We start from the raw sequence: 18,358 nt of genomic DNA, 5'->3' as shown, positions 1-18,358 counted from the left end.
TAAATAAATAAATATTTTAAAAATCCATAAATCCGTTTATTGCTTAACCCCCAACTTGTTTATTGTTAGCCTCAAGTAAGTTTGTCTCCAATAGGGGAGACAGGTAAATAATTAGGCAATTAAGCTCCTTCCCCCTTACCTTCTTTACTTTTCTCTTCCTGAACAACTCAATCCAAAAGCCATTCAGTGGTCAAGCAAAGTAGCTTTCCCCTCAGAGGTACAGGGGAGCCTGCAGTGGTCTAGAGCAGGGGTACTGGAGCCAAGCAAGATGAGAAGGTTATCCAAGTGGAAAGTGTGGCCTGGTACAGACTTTCTGAGCCCAGTCAAGGTGAGAAGGGCATCTGGGCAGGGGGACACCCTGGTGAGGGTTGTCAGAGTCTAAACAGGATAAGGAGGGCATCTGTGATAGTTAATTTTATGTGTCAACTTGACTGGCTTCTAGGTGCCAGATTAAACATTATTTCTATGTGTGTTTATGAGGGTATTTCTGGATATTACCATTTTAATTTAATTAGTGGACTCCGTAAAGTAGACTGCCCTCACCAGTGTGGGTGACATCATCCAATCCCTTGAGGTCCTGAATAGAACAAAAGGTGGAGGAAGAAGGAGTGTTTTCGGTTTTTTTCTTGCCTCATTTGTGAGTTGGAACATCTTGTCTCATCTTCTCTGATCATTGCGCTTGAAATTAAACCACTGGCAGGGTTCCTTAGTTCTCAGGCCCTCAGACTTACACCACCAGCTTTCCTACTGGTGTACACATGGCAAACTGTGGAGCTTCTCAGCCTTCATAATTGTGTGAACCAATTATTCATAATAATAAACCTCTCTCTCTCTAAATATATATATAGATAGAGATATCCTACTGGTTCTGCTTCTCTGGAGAACTCTAAACTAATACAGTACCCATGTAGTGGTCAGAACTTGGTTTAAGGTGTTAGAGCCTGAACGGGCTAATAATCACCCCATGTCAGGTGATGGTGGTGGTGATAGTGATGGGAGATGTGTTACAGGAGGACTGATCAAATAAGTAATATATTAACTAATGGAACCCAGGTTTCTCACTGTCAGAGAAGGAAGTTACAAATATGGGAGGAAGGAAAATCAGAATAAACTCTGTGGTGCTGAATTGGAATTAGAAGTCACTATGATCTCATGGTTTTCAATATATATGGATCTAGAAATTCTAAGTTTTAGAAACCAATTACTGTTAGTTGTGAAAGTGTGTTTACTTACATATAATCCCTAAATCAGTTCATTCAGGCCTGGGAGCTGTGACATCCCCAAAGCAGTCCATACCTACTACAGAGATCCTGGTTTCTAAATACTGTTCCCTACCAAAAGAAACCAGAACTCCTTGGAGAAATGGGTGATTCCAGGGCTGGGGCAGGGAAACTACATGACAAGTTGAAATATCTTGTGCCAGAAAGTAAGGACATGTTCAAAAAAATGATGTGGACATGTAAAAAGAACCCGGAAACCAACTTAATGGAGTTTCCACTGGCCCGATCTGATAAAACTAGAACTTGAAAAATAGGTGATAGTAGATTCTAATCTATTGAATAAAATAGGAATCTACAAGTCCAGACTGATATAAATAAATGAATAAATTGGTAGTGCGATGAACAGGAAATTAGTTTCTCAATACCCACTCACAAAATAAGGGTCAGGTACAAAGGGAAATTACAATGCAAAAAGAGTAATTTTACAGCAGGGAAACCTCTAACTGGTTTAAGTGGTCAAAATTATCAGTAATCGGACAAAGAGAAATTGTGGGCCATCTAATAGGATACAGTGAGCATCCGTATTCGTGATAGCCCTGCCAAAGGCGCACACATAACCTGAAACTAGTCACTTGGAAACATTAGACAAATCCAGATTGAGGGACATTCTACAGAACAACTGGCCTATAATCTTTAAAATTTGCAGGAACTGCAAATGAGGAACTGTTCTGGGTTGAAGGAAACTAAAGACCGTTGAGTAAATGCAACCTGTGTTTTCGGACAGGTTCTTTCTGCTGTAAACACTTTACTGGGACAATTGGTGACGTACTTTGTTGAGTCTCGAAGGCGACCTGGGTAACAGATGAGGCCACCTGAGTTCTTGCCCTCAAAGATACCTGCCTTTGAATCCACGCTCAAAAGGTCCGGCTTTGGCCCTTCCGCTCTGCTAAGTCCCCTGGTCCCCCACAAGCCTCAGCGCCTAAGCGAGCGCGGCGCCCCCGGGAGGCCAGCGGGGCCGAGGACTGGGGCCCCCAGAGTTAGCGGAGAGAGTCCCCGCCTCTCCAGGCGGCGGGGCGGGGCGAGGAGTGGGCGGGGGAGCGCGGCGGGGGCGGGGCCGCGCCGTGTGCGCACGCGCGGGGCGGGCCCGAGGAGGCCACGCCTCTTCCGCCCCGCGGTTCTGCCGGCGCGTGTGGACGGCTAAAGCGCTCCGGGCCGAGTCTCTCCGGGTTCTTAGCCTCGGCGGCCGGACCGGGAGATGGCGGCGGAGGTGTTGCCGACTGCGAGGTGGCTATACTGTGGGCAGCCCGACGAGAGCCAGAGAGCCGTACTGGGTAAAGACTGCGGAGCCGGAGCCAGTCCCCCACAGCTCCCTCCGCTCCCGTCTGGGTGCTTCTGCAGCCCTCCTGCCCCTGCTGGACCCCTTTCCCGGCTGGGCCAAGACGCCCTCTAGCCTCCGGCACTGCTTGGGACTTGGTCACCCCCATCTCTCTGTCACCACCTGGATGGGGACATCCCAGGCAGCCCCCTCCTCAGGGCTCTACCAGTCATCCCCTCACGCACTCACACCTGCCCCGTATCCTTTTCTCCACGGTCTGGGCTAGGCTTCAGCTGTTTAACCCTGGTCATCTCCTTCCGTCGCGGCCCTTCGCCAGCACTGCCCTCACCTCCCCGTGTCCTCTTCCCGACCGGACCGGGACCTCCTTCAGTCCCCGTTTAGGTCAGGACCTGGGCTTCCTTACCACTCCCATTCCTTCAGACGCTCCCTCCCAACGAACAGTCCGGTTCCTCCCCACCATACACACTGTGGGTCCTTCTACTCATCTCATTTTTGGGCTGCAATCTTACAGTGCAGTTCTCCAACGGGAAGCTGCAGAATCCAGGCAACGTGCGTTTTACTTTGTACAAGAGCAATGACTCCACAAACCCCAGGAAGAGGAGTCAGCGGATTCTGGTAAGTGCTGTGGGGGCCAGCTGCCTCCACTCTGCAGATTTCTGGAGGTCTTGGAGGCGCTTGGGTGTGGGTGGATGTGGGAGGGAGGGAGAGGAGAAAAGAGATAGCAAATGAGCCTTGGGAGATAAGATAAAGATAGCAAATGAGCCTTGGGAGAACCGTGAGTCCCAGCAGGTTGGGGTGTGGGGACAGGCTCCATTCATTCAGTTATGTACTTTTGGTGAAGTGATGACCTTTCATTGATTTATTCATTCAGCAAGCGTTTATTGAGCACCCACCGTGGCTGTGCTGTAACCTGCACGGGAAATAGCGAAATGGGACTTGGCTCCACCCCCGGGGGAGCTCCTACTCTAGAGCAGGGTTGCTGCTCAGCCTTGGCACTATTGACATTTTGACCCAGATAATTCTGTGTTGTGGGCCAGACCTGTGCATTGTGGGATGTTCAGCTTCCCTGGTCTCTAACCACTAAATACCAGTAGAACCTCCTCTTTGTGACACCCAGAATTCCCAGAGGTGTCCCTCACGCCCCCTCACCCCCCCTCAACCAAGGGTGATTTGCTGGGTGAGAACAACTGCTTTAGAAAGATGAGAACTGGTTTTGAGTTCAGTAACTCACACAAGCCTGCAAGCTCTGAGCCTGGAACGAGCTCATTTGAGCTCAGGAAGTCTCTGCTTGCCAGAAGGCCTTTCTGGGGGAGGATACATAGCAGCTAAGCTCTGAAGACTGGAGGACGGTTTGACAGCTGAGGTTCCCTATTCCAAGTGAAAAGGAGAGCAGGGACAAACATAGGGAAGCAGGAAAGCTTGGCTGTGATTGAGGAGTGAATTAGCTGTCTCCATAGTCCTGCCAGCATATAAGCAGCAGCCATGGGAGAGATGGACAAGGAAGTTCAGGAAGGCTTGGACTTTGGGCCCAGGAGGTTGCTGGCAGAACCATTTTGTTGCATGCCTCTAAGTGCTGGGAGCCCAGGAGCTCTCTCCCAAGTCCTGTGGTATAGCTCCCCTGAGCACTTTTCAGACCAGCTAGAAGCCAGCACTATATGGGGCTTCCCTTTCAAAAGTCCTCTTGCCTTTCTCCCAGAGACACCCAGATTCACTTGGATAGTGGGGCTGGATCACCTCCCAGAGGCTCTCTAGTTCTGATCCACTGTGGTTTGGATTCTAAAGCTTTTGCAAATGTGGGAAAGGGAGACAATATGCTTGATACCTTTCAACATTGGTTGTGGTGGTGCTTTTTCACTTTACATTTTAGGCAGCTGAAACAGACAGACTTTCCTACGTGGGAAACAATTTCGGGACTGGAGCCCTCAAATGCAACACTTTGTGCAGGTAGGGGTCGGGGAAGGGACAAGAAGGGGAGGATAGTGGTGGTGAGCCTGGCACTGTTGTTTTCGGTCTTTATTTTAGGAGTGGGGGGCAAATCTGGAGAGGTTTACCATGTCCTTGGGTTCCCAGATCCAGGGGCCTTCACAACCAACATGCCTAAAAAGAAAAAATAAGTTAACATTTGTTGGATTTCCTAAAATCTCATTCATTTGTAATTTTCTTTAAGATAATTTTTAGGGGTGCCTGGCTGGCTCAGTCAGTGGAGCTTGGGACTCTTAGTCTTGAGGCTGTGAGTTTGAGCCCCACTTTGGGAGTAAAGATTACTTTAAAAAGTCTTAAATAATTTTTTAACTGCGATATAACTTTACACTAGTTTTAGGTATATAATATAATGATTAGATATTTGTATATGTTGCAAAATGGTCACCACAATAAGCAGTCATCCAGGGGTGCCTGGGTGGCTCAGTTGATTAAGCCTCTGCCTTTGGCTCAGGTCATGATCCCTGCGTCCTGGGATCAAGCCCCATGTTGGGCTCCCTGCTCAGCAAGGAGTCTGCTTCTCCCTCCCCCTGCTCTCACTCTTTCTCTCCCTCTCAAATAAAATCTTAAAAAAAACAAAACAAAAGTCATCCACTGCCACACATATTACAATTTTTTTCTTGTAATTAGAACTTTTAAGATTTGCTCTCAGCAACTTTTTTGTTTTAAGAGCACAGAGGGAGAGGGAGGAGCCGGCTCCCTGCTGAAGGACTGTTAAGAACTTTTAAGCAGGAAAAAGGAAGTTGTAAAATAGTACTTTTTGAGGAATCCTTTGTCATTGGTATTATTCCAACTTTGCTCAGGCACTTTGTGGGAATTCTCAACAAGACCTCTGGCCAGATGCAAGTGTATGATGCTGAATTGTTCAACATGCAGCCACTGTTTGCAGGTAGGACCCAGTCACGAAGGCTTGCAAGAACACTCCATGTTTTAGGTTTGCTGGATGAGTTTGGTTTTGATTTGTAAAACACATTTGTTATTTTTGAAAGGGTGCCTTCCTGCAAATATTTATTGATAACTTACTTTGCTCCAGGCACAAGTTAGTGGCTAGGGATGTAGCAGAACAGATACAGGTCCTGTCGTTGCTATGTTTACAGATTTGAGATCAGAAAATAATCAGTTAAAGCCATTTGAGCAGGGTTGCCTGGGTGGATCAGTCATTTAAGCGTCTGCCTTTGTCTCAGGTCATGATCTCAGGGTCTTGCTCAGCAGGGAGTCTGCTTCTCCCTCTTTCTCTGTGCTTGTGGTCTCTCACTCTCAGATCAGTGAATAAAATCTTTAAAAGGTGGGGAGGGAGACTGAAAGGTGGTGAGGGGGATGCCTGGGTGGCTCAGCGTCTGCCTTCTGGGTGGCTCAGGGGCTGCCCTGGAGTAGAGGCTTTTAGAGGAGATGGGAGTTACTTAGAGGTTAGACAGCCCTTTTCATGTTGATGAGAAGTCTCTCTATACTTTCTAATTAGGAGGAGATCCATTTTTTCCCCTAATTTAGGGAGAGAGCTTGTACTGCTTCTCTTCTTTGGCCTTACCTTTATATATAATTATAATGTATATATGTATAATATATATGTATAATGTATATATGTAAAAATATAAATTTCCTTTATCTGTCTTTATCTATCTATATGACCTGGGATTGAAACTCAGACAAGGCCACTGTAGAGCTTATACTCCTACCCTCTAGATTATACTGCCCTTATATGAATACTTTATGGGAGATAAGAGAGCTTCATGTAAGTAACACATACCTTACATTTATGCTTGCTTGTCTTTTATAAGGCAGGCAAAACTATTTACTGCAAAGAGCCGAGGACTTGGTTTCTAATCCCATCTCGGCCACTGCCTGGTGAACTGACTTAGGACAAATCATTTCGTTGGGAGGCTTTTTCCTTATTTGTAAAATGAAGAGGTTGGACCAGATGACCCCTTCATTTGACTCCTTAATTTTTTCTCCATATCCTCCAACTGTATACTAAAGCGACAGACTAAATATTCATGGGATCCATCATGTTAAACTCTGGGAAGTCCTACAGTAAAGAAATCTGTCTTTCTTAGATTAACAGTGAATAAATATTAAATGCTATTATAATCTGGGCCTTACAGCTTCCTTTTTTCCTATTTTTGTTTGTTTTGTGTCTTGATAGATGAATCACTTGAAAGCGACTTGACACAAGAGAGTCAGGCCAAAACTTTTAGAGAAAAGGTAAGAATGACAGAAGTGAGACATGGGACCTGCCTCACGTACCTTCTGTGCCTTGTGCTTCTCCATCAGGAAAATGAGCTGACTGAGCACAGGGCTGCTCCCAGCTCATTCTGTCTGTGGCTCTCCAGTCAGCCTGCCTGTGGAGGCTTCTCAGCTTCACAGAGCACCGTCCTCCCGCCCAGGGCAGCTGTACTCAGCTCCGTCCCAGTGTTTGGAACTGATTCTCTGGGCTGACATAGGTATAGTGTAACACTTGTTTTTGGATTGAATGCAAGTTTCAGAAAATTCTGGCTGTAGCCTGGAAGCTTTCACATTAAAACAGAGTAAACTTCAGGATTTTCAGCGTAGGTGGTTCCTACAAAGCTAATCTCACTCCAGGATTGCAAATTGATTGAGTCTTCAGTGCTGCCTGGAGCACTGTATTGAGAAGGTGTGAGGCTGTCTTCAGGCTCAGTGGGAAAGAGTGAGTGATTAGCAACATCTGCTATGGGTGTAAGGCTGGAAAATGGTAAGTTATGTGCCAGATTTACCAATCCTCATTCTGATCCAGGCTTTTCACTGTACAAATGGAGACACTGTTGATTTGTAAAGAGCCCATGACAGTTTCCAAAGCAAGTACTTCAGATCTGCTAATACACCAGCCTGTGAGATAGAGAGGTATGATTTAGCCTGATTTATAGGTGAGGTAATCCTGGCCTAGAAAGGCTGAGTTTCCGCATGGTCACACAGCTAGGAGTAGTAGTGCCCAGGCTGTCCCTACACAAACCAAATTTGTCTATGCACAGATGGATTCTTGCATTGAAGCCTTTGGAACCACCAAACAGAAGCGGGCTTTGAACTCCAGAAGAATGAACACAGTTGGCAGTGAATCTCTGAACTGTGCCGTAGCTAAAGCTGCAGAGAATATTATTGATGCGAAGGGTGTAACTGGTAAGCAGCTGGGACTTGGAGAAAGAGTCTGCTCATTGAGACAGCTTCCTTGTCTCTTGAGATCTCTTACCTGCTTCACAGATGGAAATAAGGGTGTTTTAGGGCTGGGTTCCTTCCTCACTCTCACTGAGCACCTTCTTGGGAACAGACTTTGGAAATAGTAAGAAACATCTGCCCTCAGGGAGCTCACAGTCAAGCGGAGGAGACAGGCATGGGAATGGGTATGTTTACACTGTGTCCTGAGTGCCAGGGTGTGGAGGGAGAAAGCCTCAGTGTCTGGGAATCACAGGGAGGTTTTGGACAAAAAGACTGATACGATGAAGTGAGCTTTTACAGATAGTGCTTCACTCTGGGATCAGTGGACCTTTTTCTGTTCCTAAATTCATCAGTAGCTTGAGTGTTTAATTGTATTGTTTAAAAGTGTATTTGTTCAAAAGCATTATGAGAACATAAGAGAAAGTTTACATAAGAGCAGCTTTTCTATTAAAATGGGGTTTTAGGGTATGCCTGAGTGGCTCAGTGGTTGAGCATCTGCCTTTGGCTCAGGGCGTGATCCTGGGGTCCCAGGATCGAGTCCCACATCGGGCTCCTTGCGTGGAGCCTGCTTCTCCCTCTACCTGTGTCTCTGCCTCTCTTTCTTTCTGTGTCTCTCATGAATAAATAAGATCTTTAAAAAAAAGGGGGGTGGATTTTAGGGGTGTTTGAGTGGCTTGTTGGTTAAGCATCTGTCTATCTCAGGTCTTGGTCTCAGGGTCATGAGTTCAAGCCCCACATTGGGCTCCATGCTGGGCATGGAGCCTACCTAAGAAAAAATAAATAAGATGGGATTTTAGTAATTTTTAGAAAAATCTTTCCAAACCCTATGATTATATAAATATTTTCTTATGTTTTCTCTCAGTATTTTTACAATTTTACTTTTTACGTATAAATTTTAATGAAGATACTTTTTTGGCATATGGTAAAGACCTTATATTTTCCAAAGGATTAGCCAGCTGCCCCAACTCCATCCTTTTCTTTGTAGAAGATGATTTAAAAAGCTATCCTTCTCACTTTAGCACATTCTGTGTTCTGTCTAACTGTCCATTTCTGTTCCTGCGGGAGCACCAGGCTCTTTTGATTGCAGTACCCTCATCTTCCTGCTTCTATTTCTGATGCGGCAAATTCCTCCTCTTCTCCTTCCCTCCTTATTTTTCACAAACATTGGTTAGAATAGCATGCCTTTTCCCCCAGGTGATCTTAAGAATTATTTCATCAAATTCCCTCAATTGAGATGAATATGGAGAGAATCAGCATCTTTACAATATTATGTTTTTTTATCCTGGAATATAGAAATATGTTTCTCTATTTATTTGAAAGCATAAGTAAATTTTTTGAATATTTTTGTTTAGTTTAATTCTCAGCTGTCAAAAGACATTTAAAAGGGAAAGAAAAAGGAGTGCCTGGGTGGCTCAGTTGGTTAAGCACCCAACTCATTATTTTGGCTCAGGTCATGCATGATCTTAGGGGGTCATGAGCTTAAGCCCTGAGTGGGGCTCCACACTCAGTGGGGAGTCAGCTTGGGGTTCTCTCCCTCTGCTCCTTTCCCCACTGGCACTCAGTCTCTCTCTCAAATCAATAAAATAAATTGGTTTTTAAAATCCTAATTAAAAAAAAGATAAATAATTCATTCATTTCCTATCATTTTACCAGACCAACTATTAGAATGTTCCTGTATTCCTCTTTGTCCTTGTCTATATAAGTTCTTAATCTTACATGGTTATTTTTGTAGTGTAGTTCACAGTTTTATATTCTGATTTTTTTTTTATAAACTATTTCCTTTTTAAAAATTTTATTTATTTATTCATGAGAGACACAGAGAGAGAGGCACAGACACAGGCAGAGGGAAAAGCAGGCTTCACGCAGGGAGCCTGATGTGGGACTCGATCCCGGATCCTGGGATCATGCCCTGAGCCAAAGGCAGACGCTCAACCGCTGAGCCACCCGGGCGTCCCTATATTCTGATTTTTACTCGTAATATATGGAGAAGTTTTCCAGAAGTGAAGCCATTAAAGGCTCTCTTCCTGACTTTTGGCTTCTCTTGCACTGTAAATATTTATTAGCACACCTGTCCTCTGAACTGTTGTGCGAGTTACTTGAGAGGGCCCTCACTGTGTGAGCCTTCTCCAGTGCCTGGTTAGGTTTGTGTTATGAGTGGACATCAGCCCAGACCCAGCAGCCAGCCTGATGGAGAGTTCAGGCCACATTGGCAGAAGCATTCAGATTAGGATTTTTTGGACCAATTACAACCTTGAGTGCACAAGTTTCAGAGTATTGGGGAACCTGAAGCCACACAGGATGATACTAACACTGTCTCTTCCTTTATCAAAAAGCTCTGGTCAATGATGCCATCCATGATGATCTGCAGGATGACTCCCTCTACCTTCCTCCCTGCCACGCTGACGCAGCCAAGCCTGAAGACGTATATAAATTTGAAGACCGTATCCTTGTTGCAGTAGAAACACTGCCTTACTTCCCAAGTTGGGATGTGCATACATGAGTGGACAGACAGGCTTTCTGAGGCTGTTGGTGGTCCCATGATGCTCACAGAAGCTACATCCAGATCTTCGCCCTTGCCCTGGCCCTTTTGCTGGGAAGTTACCTGGGCTTCCTTACTGGCTGAGGGTCAAGCCCATTCCTCAGCAAAGTGCCAGATACCCTCAAGTTCAGCCCTATGGAGGTCACTTGCTATGAGTAGTCAAAATAAGATTTTTAAGTCAGCCCTAAGTCTGGAGCAGACTGATCTGTAAAAGGTGGAGCATAGAATTTCCCTACTCATGGGTCTGGTCAGAGGGAGAATGCCTGCAGTGGCTTTGTGATGAGCCAAGGAAGCAGAAAAGGCCTGGCAGGGAATGGGCTCTGGGATGGGAGTCTGGAGAACCGTGTCCCTGCACTTAGCCCCAGTGTACTATGGGCCTCAACTTTCCCATCTCTAATATGGGGCCGCTCTGAGATGAGATAGCTGGTTAGATGTTTTTCTTTTGATCAGATTATATTCTTGACCTGTTTAACTAGTTCTCTCCACTGCGGAGTATGAAGCTCTTCAGAGCCCATCCGAAGCTTTCAGGAATGTCTCATCAGAGGAAATACTGAAGATGATTGAAGAGAACAGGTATCCTCCCCTCTTGGGTGGATGGAGCATCTGGGGCTGTGATGGCAGAGCTTAACAGTAATCAGACATGAAGCAGACCTTTAGGGGTGTCAGTCGGTGAGGGCATAATGTCTTTTCAGGATCTGAACATGAACGAGCCACTGTTCTCTTGAAAATATTTGGGCTTTCCAGCCTCTTGTCCCAAAGCTGTGGGTGGCATTCAAGGGAGAACGAGGTGGCCTCTGAGTGCTTGGAGCCCGTGGCTGAGCAGAGGGTGGTGAGGCCTTAAGGTTGGGCTTTGAACCGGAGCAGGCCTGTGTCCCCAGGGCTATGCTGATTGTGATCATCACCAGTGTGACCCAGGCGCTAGCCCGTGAGTTGGTGCCAGTGCAAGTGATGGTTGATGCCGAGTGAGCTTTTATACGTGAAGTTAAATTTATGAGTGGCTTAGTCGATAAAGCATCCGACTCTTGATTTCGGCTCAGGTCATGATCTCAGAGTAGTGAGATCAAGCCCCAAGTTGGAATCCACACTCAGCAAGGGTTCTTCTCTTGTCTTATCTGTATCTGTCTCTCTCTCTCTGCTCTTCCATTCACGTGTGCTCTTTAAATCTTTTTTTAAAAAAGTTAAGTTTAGGGGATCCCTGGGTGGCTCAGTTGTTTAGCACCTGCCTTCAGCCCAGGGCATGATCCTGGAGTCCTGGGATTGGGTCCCACATCGGGCTTCCTGCATGGAGCCTGCTTCTCGTTCTGCCTGTGTCTCTGCCTCTGCCTCTCTCTGTCTCTGTGTCTCTAATGAATAAATAAAATCTTTTTAAAAAATTAAAAAGTTAAGTTTATATTTCTAAATACTGTATATTTTAAATAACTCAGATGATCTCCCCTGTACCTTTTGACCCTTAAACAGCTTCTCTTTGTTTTTTTGTTTGTTTTAAGCAGCTTCTCTTTGATGATGACAGTGGAATTTTCTTGCTTTTGAGTTTTTTCTTTTAATAATTTCATCTTGAGAAAATAAAAAACTGACAACCCTAGGTTGGTTCCCTGATTTTTGAAGATGCTTTTGTTGTTCCAAAGATACATTTCCAGAAAAACTTATTACTGGTTCTTGGTTGTCGTAATGTACTTATGGCTCAGCAGCAGGTGAGGAATGAGCTCTGGGCTGAGAGTCTGGAGAACTGAGTCCCTGAGTTCTGCCTGAGGTACTGTGTGATCTTCCCTTCATTGAGCCTCAGTTTTCCTATCTGTAAAATGAGCCTGCTGCAAGATGATCTTGAAAGAGCCTTTTTATTTCTGTGAGTCTGGGCCTCATGGTAGTAGAACAGTTCATAAAAGAATAACTGACATTGATGGAGCTTTTATATGTGCCAAGTACTGTTTTAAATGCTTTAAATGAGACTTGTGTTACCTCATTTAATGCACAAAAAACCTCTAGAGGGAGGCCACTATCTTTGTCCTTAATTTTTAGGTGAAGATGTTGTACGGAAATGTACAGACACACTGAAACTTGCCCAGGCTACTAATTGGTAGAGAGAGGGTTCAAACCCAGGCAATCTAACTGAAGGGCCTGTGCTCCAGACCACACATCAGGACAGGGCAGATGATGGCCTGTGTGCCAAGGTCAGGCTGCTGTCTATGAGTAAAGTTTTATTGGAACACAGCTATGGCGGTTCATTTGTTATTAATGGCTGTTTTTGCACTACACTGGCAGCTTTGAGTAGATTTAACAGAGATCCAATGGCCCACAGAGCCTAAAATATTTATTTTTCTAGCCCTTTCCTGCCTTAGCACTAAACCATGCTCACTGTGTAATAAGGAGGATATTAGGATGGCCCTTCGACGGTTGAATGTGGATCAGCTGTGGAGGATGCCCGCTGTTTTCATCATGAGCGTCAATGGTTCCTGACAGGGTTGGTCTTACACATTCCTTCCTCCCTTGTCCCCCTTGTTTTAGCCACTGCTCCTTTGTCATAGAAGCATTGAAGTCTTTGCCATCAGATGAGAAGAGCCGAGACCGCCAGGCCCGATGCATATGGTTTCTGGACACGCTCATCAAATTTCGAGCACAGAAAGTGATTAAGCGGAAAAGTAAGTCCATGATAGACATTTTATTCTAGTCCTTTCCAGCCTGTTACTTGTTCAACCAGCTCTCGTGAGAGAAGAAAATGCGTGTGCTTGTCCAGATCTTTATTTCTGACTGTGTAACAGTGAGGTTCCTGTAGCTGCCAACACGGGTTGGAGGATTGGCCCAGCTCTTTACTCCTCTGAAAAGGGGGACAGGCTTGGTGGTCCGATTGTTCAGAGCTAATGTTCACTACTTCTCTTCTGTATTGGGCGAAGTATAGACTTCAGTCAAATCGAATGAAAATTTTAAGGGATGGTTGGACAAACATCAGTCCCATGGGGAGAAAAATCGGCTTGGCTCACATGAAGGCTTGTGGCAGGTTTTTGTTGTGTCAGCTTATTCTTTCTGTGAAAGAAGAGAGTCCATTCCCCCTGGTAACCTGTGTCCTCTATAGTGAGGGCCACAGGTGGGAGCCCCCCACTCCTGTCTACCTGGAGCTAGAAACCCGCCTGTGGTTTTAGGCACAAGCTGGTGCCATCTTGTTGCTTGAGCTCCCAAGAGTCTGTATGTTTTCAGTATTTACTTGGTTTATTTTCGCCTTTCAGTTTCCTTTCCTTTCCCTCTCCCTGGGCTTTCACCACAAGCTGTATTGTATCTTATGAATCCTGTGTCTTTAGGCCTTAGTGGAGTCTGTTTTTCCTCCTGGTTACCACCCCGTCACGAACGTCTCTTGGGTGCGTGGGGTCTGCAAGCCGGAGCACAGCTGAGCTTGTTTTCACTGGGAAGTGGCTGTTCTGTGTCGTGGGCCCCTGTTCCTCTTACCACATGGTTCTCTGCATCGCAGTGGCTCAGCTGTTGGCCTTTTTTTCCCAGCTCAGGGGGTAGGTTTGTTCCCAGGGTTTGGAAACAAAACGATCCATCTCACCTTTGTGTCGCAGGTGCTCTGGGACCCGGAATCCCCCATGTCATCAACACCAAATTGCTGAAGCACTTCACCTGCTTGACCTACAACAACGGCAGGTCGGGGATTGACTTCGGGGTGTTGGCCTATAAAGGAGAAAGCAGGCGGGGGCAGGTGGCGAGTGTGGGACGAGAGCATGAACTGGCTTCCATGTCCGCAGACACTGCTGAGGGGGGCATTCACTGCCGCCTGCAAGGGCAGGGGTCAAGTCAACTGAGGAAGCCTGCTCTGTCCCCCCTGGAGAGGTTCACTGTAGAGGTTTTAGGGAGTTCCTGCAACGGAGACTTCTTTCAAGGAACCTTCCTAATATTCCATAGAACCAGTGTTCTATGGGAAGGCAGTGTCACAAAACAAGGCAGCCCAGTGTGATGAATTTGGAAAAGGAACCCTAAGCAGCACACCTGGCTTTCTTTCCTGCCATTCACTTGGAATGTGCTTGGAAAAATCTGAGCATACTTGGAGAAATCAGTAGCAGCTGTGTTTGGGATAACTTTTCCTGGCACCCCTGCTGAGCAGCAGGGTCAAGCTCAGAGGGTCCTTGTCACTGCAAGGCTCTGACTGCCTGGAAAGTATAGGTGTGGCTTTCTCTGTCCCACTCTAATAGAACACTGGGATTGGCTCACAGTGTGCCAAGCCAAGTTGTGGGCACCTCAACAGTACCAGGAATGTTGCTCAACTTTCTCTTCTTCCCCCCCAAGATGGGAAGACATTGAGTGTGCGTGAAAACAGGTTTGTATGTTTTTATTTTACTTTTGGAATAATCATTTTAGAATTTAATGCTGTCTCTTCTTCACTGCCACTGCTTTTGTAGCCTACGGAACTTAATTTCGGATTCTATGAAGGCGAAGATCACTGCATATGTAATCATACTTGCCTTGCACATAAGCGACTTCCAGATTGACCTGACAGTGTTACAGAGGGACTTGAAGCTCAGTGAGAGAAGGTGAGCACAACAGAATAGCAAGCTCCCTGCAGGGTGCTTCATGTCTTTCTAGTACTCTTGGAAAGCAGGACATACCATCAAGGGAATTGGGGATGTTTAGAATGGGCAGGACTTGGGACCAGGGGACAGTTGTCCGTGTGTGAGTGACTACATGGATGAGCAACCAGATATTATGGAATGCCTTGTCTGTGCTAGGCACAGTAATTAGTCTGTGATGATCTCAGTTATTTCCCTAAAAAACAATGGGAGAACCTTCAGTTCAAAGAAATCTGTGACTTTTCCAGGGTCACACAGCCAAGAAGGGGAATAGTTGGGCTTCAGGCCTAAGCCTTCTCATACATGGCATTCTGTCTCTGGATAACCAAGCAGTCTCTGAATCACTGTCCCTGGGGCGAGAGGGTCTGTATAGTCCTGAGGGGTGGAAGTTGTAAGAGAATCCAATTTCAGCTTAGCAGAAAGAACTTTCTCTGAGTCTGATACAAGGGGCTGGCAGGTCAGATGTTCGAAGCAGGGCGGGGCTGCTGTTTGTCAGGGATGTCACATGTGGGCTTCTGTGACCCAGGAGCCTGGCTGAGCAGCAGGGACAGACTTGGAGGTTCCTGGGAGAGTTTGGCAGAGTTGTGGTCTTAGGCTCTTTCCGGCCTTGCTAGCAGGGATTCAGATAAGTAGGGGGCAGAACTTCCAGGATAGTGAACTGTGGGATATGTCACTGACTTAGGGCCTGCTACTGGTGTGCCAAGAGAGCCTGTGAGAATACCTTTGTCTGGACTGCTCCAGCAGTCCCTGGAGGAATTATCCTGAAGGCTGTCCACAAAAGGCATTCTCACTGGCAATGAGGTTGAAAGTAAAAGAGAGGGCAGCCCCCGGTGGCTCAGGGGTTTAGCGCCTGCCTTTGCCCAGGGAGTGATTCTGGAGTCCCGGGATTGAGTTCCATGTCGGGCTCCTTGCAGGGAGCCTGCTTCTCCCTCTGCCTGTGTCTCTGCCTCTCTCTCTCTGTCTCTCATGAATAAATAAAATAGTAAAAAAAGAAAAAAGAAACAAGATATTTGGAGCCTGTAAAAGTTCTACCAAAATTCTAGCTAAGTGCTCAGTCCTGGTTATCAGAAGTAAACAAAGTCATTAGTAGTGTCTGGATAACCTGGTTTTCCATCACTTCTGTGGATATTTTGTAATGGCCACACATTAAACTGAAATTGTCTTTCTGATGGCTCTGGATCCTGTCTGCTTCTCTGCTTTGCTCCTGGCGGCCACATTGAGGATTCTATGTGCTGCTCGTGAATGTGCTGCTCTCACCTGGCTAGCCTTCCTAAGCAGACCTACTGAGGTCATTCTCCCGCATTTCTTCTATGTTTTTGTTCCTTAGGATGATTGAGATCGCGAAAGCCATGAGGCTGAAGATCTCTAAAAGAAAGGTGTCTCTGGCAGCTGGCAGGGAAGAGGATCACAAACTGGGCACCCTGTCCATCCCGCTGCCTCCAGCCCAGACCTCAAAACACCAGTCAAAGCGGAGGAAAATCACCTAGAGGTGTGCTTCCCAGATAAGAGCATTTTGGTCACCCACAGCCACTTCTGTTTGTTTCCATTTTTATTTTTATAATAAGAAGGAAAAAGAAGCCTCGCTTTGGCGTGGGTATGAAGCCAGAAGCCAGCATCTCAAGTTGTGCTTGTCTTCAGTGGAAACATAAAGTGATGACCATGTTGGCCTTGACCTCTCTCCTTTGGTGTTGCTGTGATTATGACTGGCAGCTGGTTCCCGTGGGAGGGTGGGGCCTGGGAAGAGTCAGAGTCAGCAGATCTTAGAGGCTGAACCCTAGGCCAGATGTAGTGGACAAATGTTAATAAAGAGAAATGTGAAGTGCCATGCTTAGACTGGAAGGGCTGGGGAGTCCATAGAGAGGAGGGTACAGCCCAGCTGGGCTAGAAGAGGAGGCCTCAGGCTTGGTCAGTAACTAACTGTGGATCACCTGTGTCTTGGGGTTGCCAAAGGAGGCCAGTTAGTTTGTGGTCGCTGTCACAGAGTACAGCCAAATGAGAGGAGGTGGTTAGCCACACCAGTTGCTCTGTTTGGCTCAGGCCACACAGGGCAGGGGTCAGCTCTAAAAGCACATTTTTGAGAGCGATGAATCAGAGTGAAGTATAGAAAACAAATTGTTGTAGATCTCTTTTTTTTTTTTTTTTTTAATTTTTATTTATCTATGATAGTCACACAGAGAGAGAGAGAGATGCAGAGACACAGGCAGAGGGAGAAGCAGGCTCCATGCACCGGGAGCCCGACGTGGGACTCGATCCCGGGTCTCCAGGATCGCGCCCTGGGCCAAAGGCAGGCACTAAACCGCTGTGCCACCCAGGGGTCCCTGTAGATCTCTTTAAAAGGGGATTTAAGGAGCGCCTGGGTGGCTCAGTTGGCTAAGTGGTTAAGCATCTGCCATTGGCTCAGGTCATGATCCCAGGGTCCTGGGCTCAAGCTCCAAGTCTCAGCTCAGCAGGGGAATCTGCTTCTTCCTCTCTCAGGTCTTCCTCCCCGCCCCATCCCCCACTCATGTACACACACTTTCTCTCTCAAATAAATACTAAAGAAAAAAATAAAAGGGGATATAATGCATGGATGGAATGTTACAGAATTCTGAAAGGGCTGCAAGAGTGGGAATCAGGAGGTGGCCCCTGGAACCACTGAGTTCAGGAACACACAGCTGCGGGTGCTCCCTCAGGTCAGGTGTGGAGAAACCACTCCTGCCTGACTGCTCCCTGGACATGAGGCCTGTGACGCCCTGCAGTGCTGATGTCAGCTACCCATCCTCTCAGTACCCACATTTCCGCTCCTTTGCTTATCAGCACAAATAGCCAAAAGATAAAGAAGCTGGCTTTCTTCTATCTTCCTTCTATGAGCATTTGACCCTTGAACGACCCCGGGTGGGGGGACCAACGCCTCACTCGGTCAGAATTCCGCATGTAATTTTTTACTCTCCCTGAACTTTCCTAATACTTAACTATAAGCCTTACTGGTAAGCACTCAGAGCATACTTTGTATGTTACACATATTACTGTTATCTTACAATAAAGTAGGATAGGAAAAAGAAAATAGGAAAACAGTATTTATTGAAAAAAAAAAAAAAACTTATGTTACGTGGACCCATGCAGTTGAAACCCACGTTGTTCAAGAGTCAAGTGTAATTACATAACTTTCTACTAGGCACATGTATCGCTTCATGATCCATAGGGATGAATGAGTTCTTTAAGAAGAAGAGAGAAGCTACTGGAGAGCACTTTTGAGCTTCAGAGGTTGAAAGCAAGATGGTGACTCAACTATGGTTTATCTTGCACATGCCAAACTGGTAGTGTTTTCATAACGAAGAGTGGTCTTGGGTGCATTTGTGTGAGTGTATTTATAGACATGAAAACTTGCGGGGAAGGAAATAAATTGTTTTGTTCCCCCCTTGACTTTTGAAATTATCCTTACCACTCGATTTATAAGTGAGCCCGTGGAGTATTCTTATTTCTTCCTTTCTTGGGCACTGCATTAGACCTAAAAATGTTAACTGGCTTAGGATGTGGGTTTTGCTAAAATGATTCCTTTTTTTTTTTTGCTAAAATGATTCCTCTT

At 46.1% G+C, this 18,358-nt stretch overlaps 1 protein-coding gene across 1 annotated transcript; it reads left to right on the top strand.

Moving 5' to 3' along the window:
- Window positions 1–2,343: 2,343 nt before the first annotated feature.
- POLR1E (RNA polymerase I subunit E) lies at window positions 2,344–16,465 on the top strand. Its single transcript, XM_026013232.2, has 12 exons — window positions 2,344–2,551; window positions 3,068–3,171; window positions 4,424–4,500; window positions 5,340–5,425; window positions 6,677–6,735; window positions 7,521–7,665; window positions 10,035–10,142; window positions 10,717–10,813; window positions 12,743–12,876; window positions 13,792–13,873; window positions 14,626–14,757; window positions 16,121–16,465. Exons 1-12 carry the CDS (start codon window positions 2,476–2,478, stop codon window positions 16,278–16,280), a joined length of 1,260 nt encoding a protein of 419 aa, XP_025869017.1. The 5' UTR covers window positions 2,344–2,475; the 3' UTR covers window positions 16,281–16,465.
- The last annotated feature ends 1,893 nt before the right edge of the window (window positions 16,466–18,358 follow it).

The sequence above is a fragment of the Vulpes vulpes genome, chromosome 12, assembly GCF_048418805.1.
Source record: "Vulpes vulpes isolate BD-2025 chromosome 12, VulVul3, whole genome shotgun sequence".
In the NCBI taxonomy this organism is placed as follows: Eukaryota; Metazoa; Chordata; class Mammalia; order Carnivora; family Canidae; genus Vulpes; species Vulpes vulpes.
The sequence above is the reverse complement of the archived record's forward strand: the minus strand, read 5'-3'. Positions and strand labels throughout refer to the sequence as shown.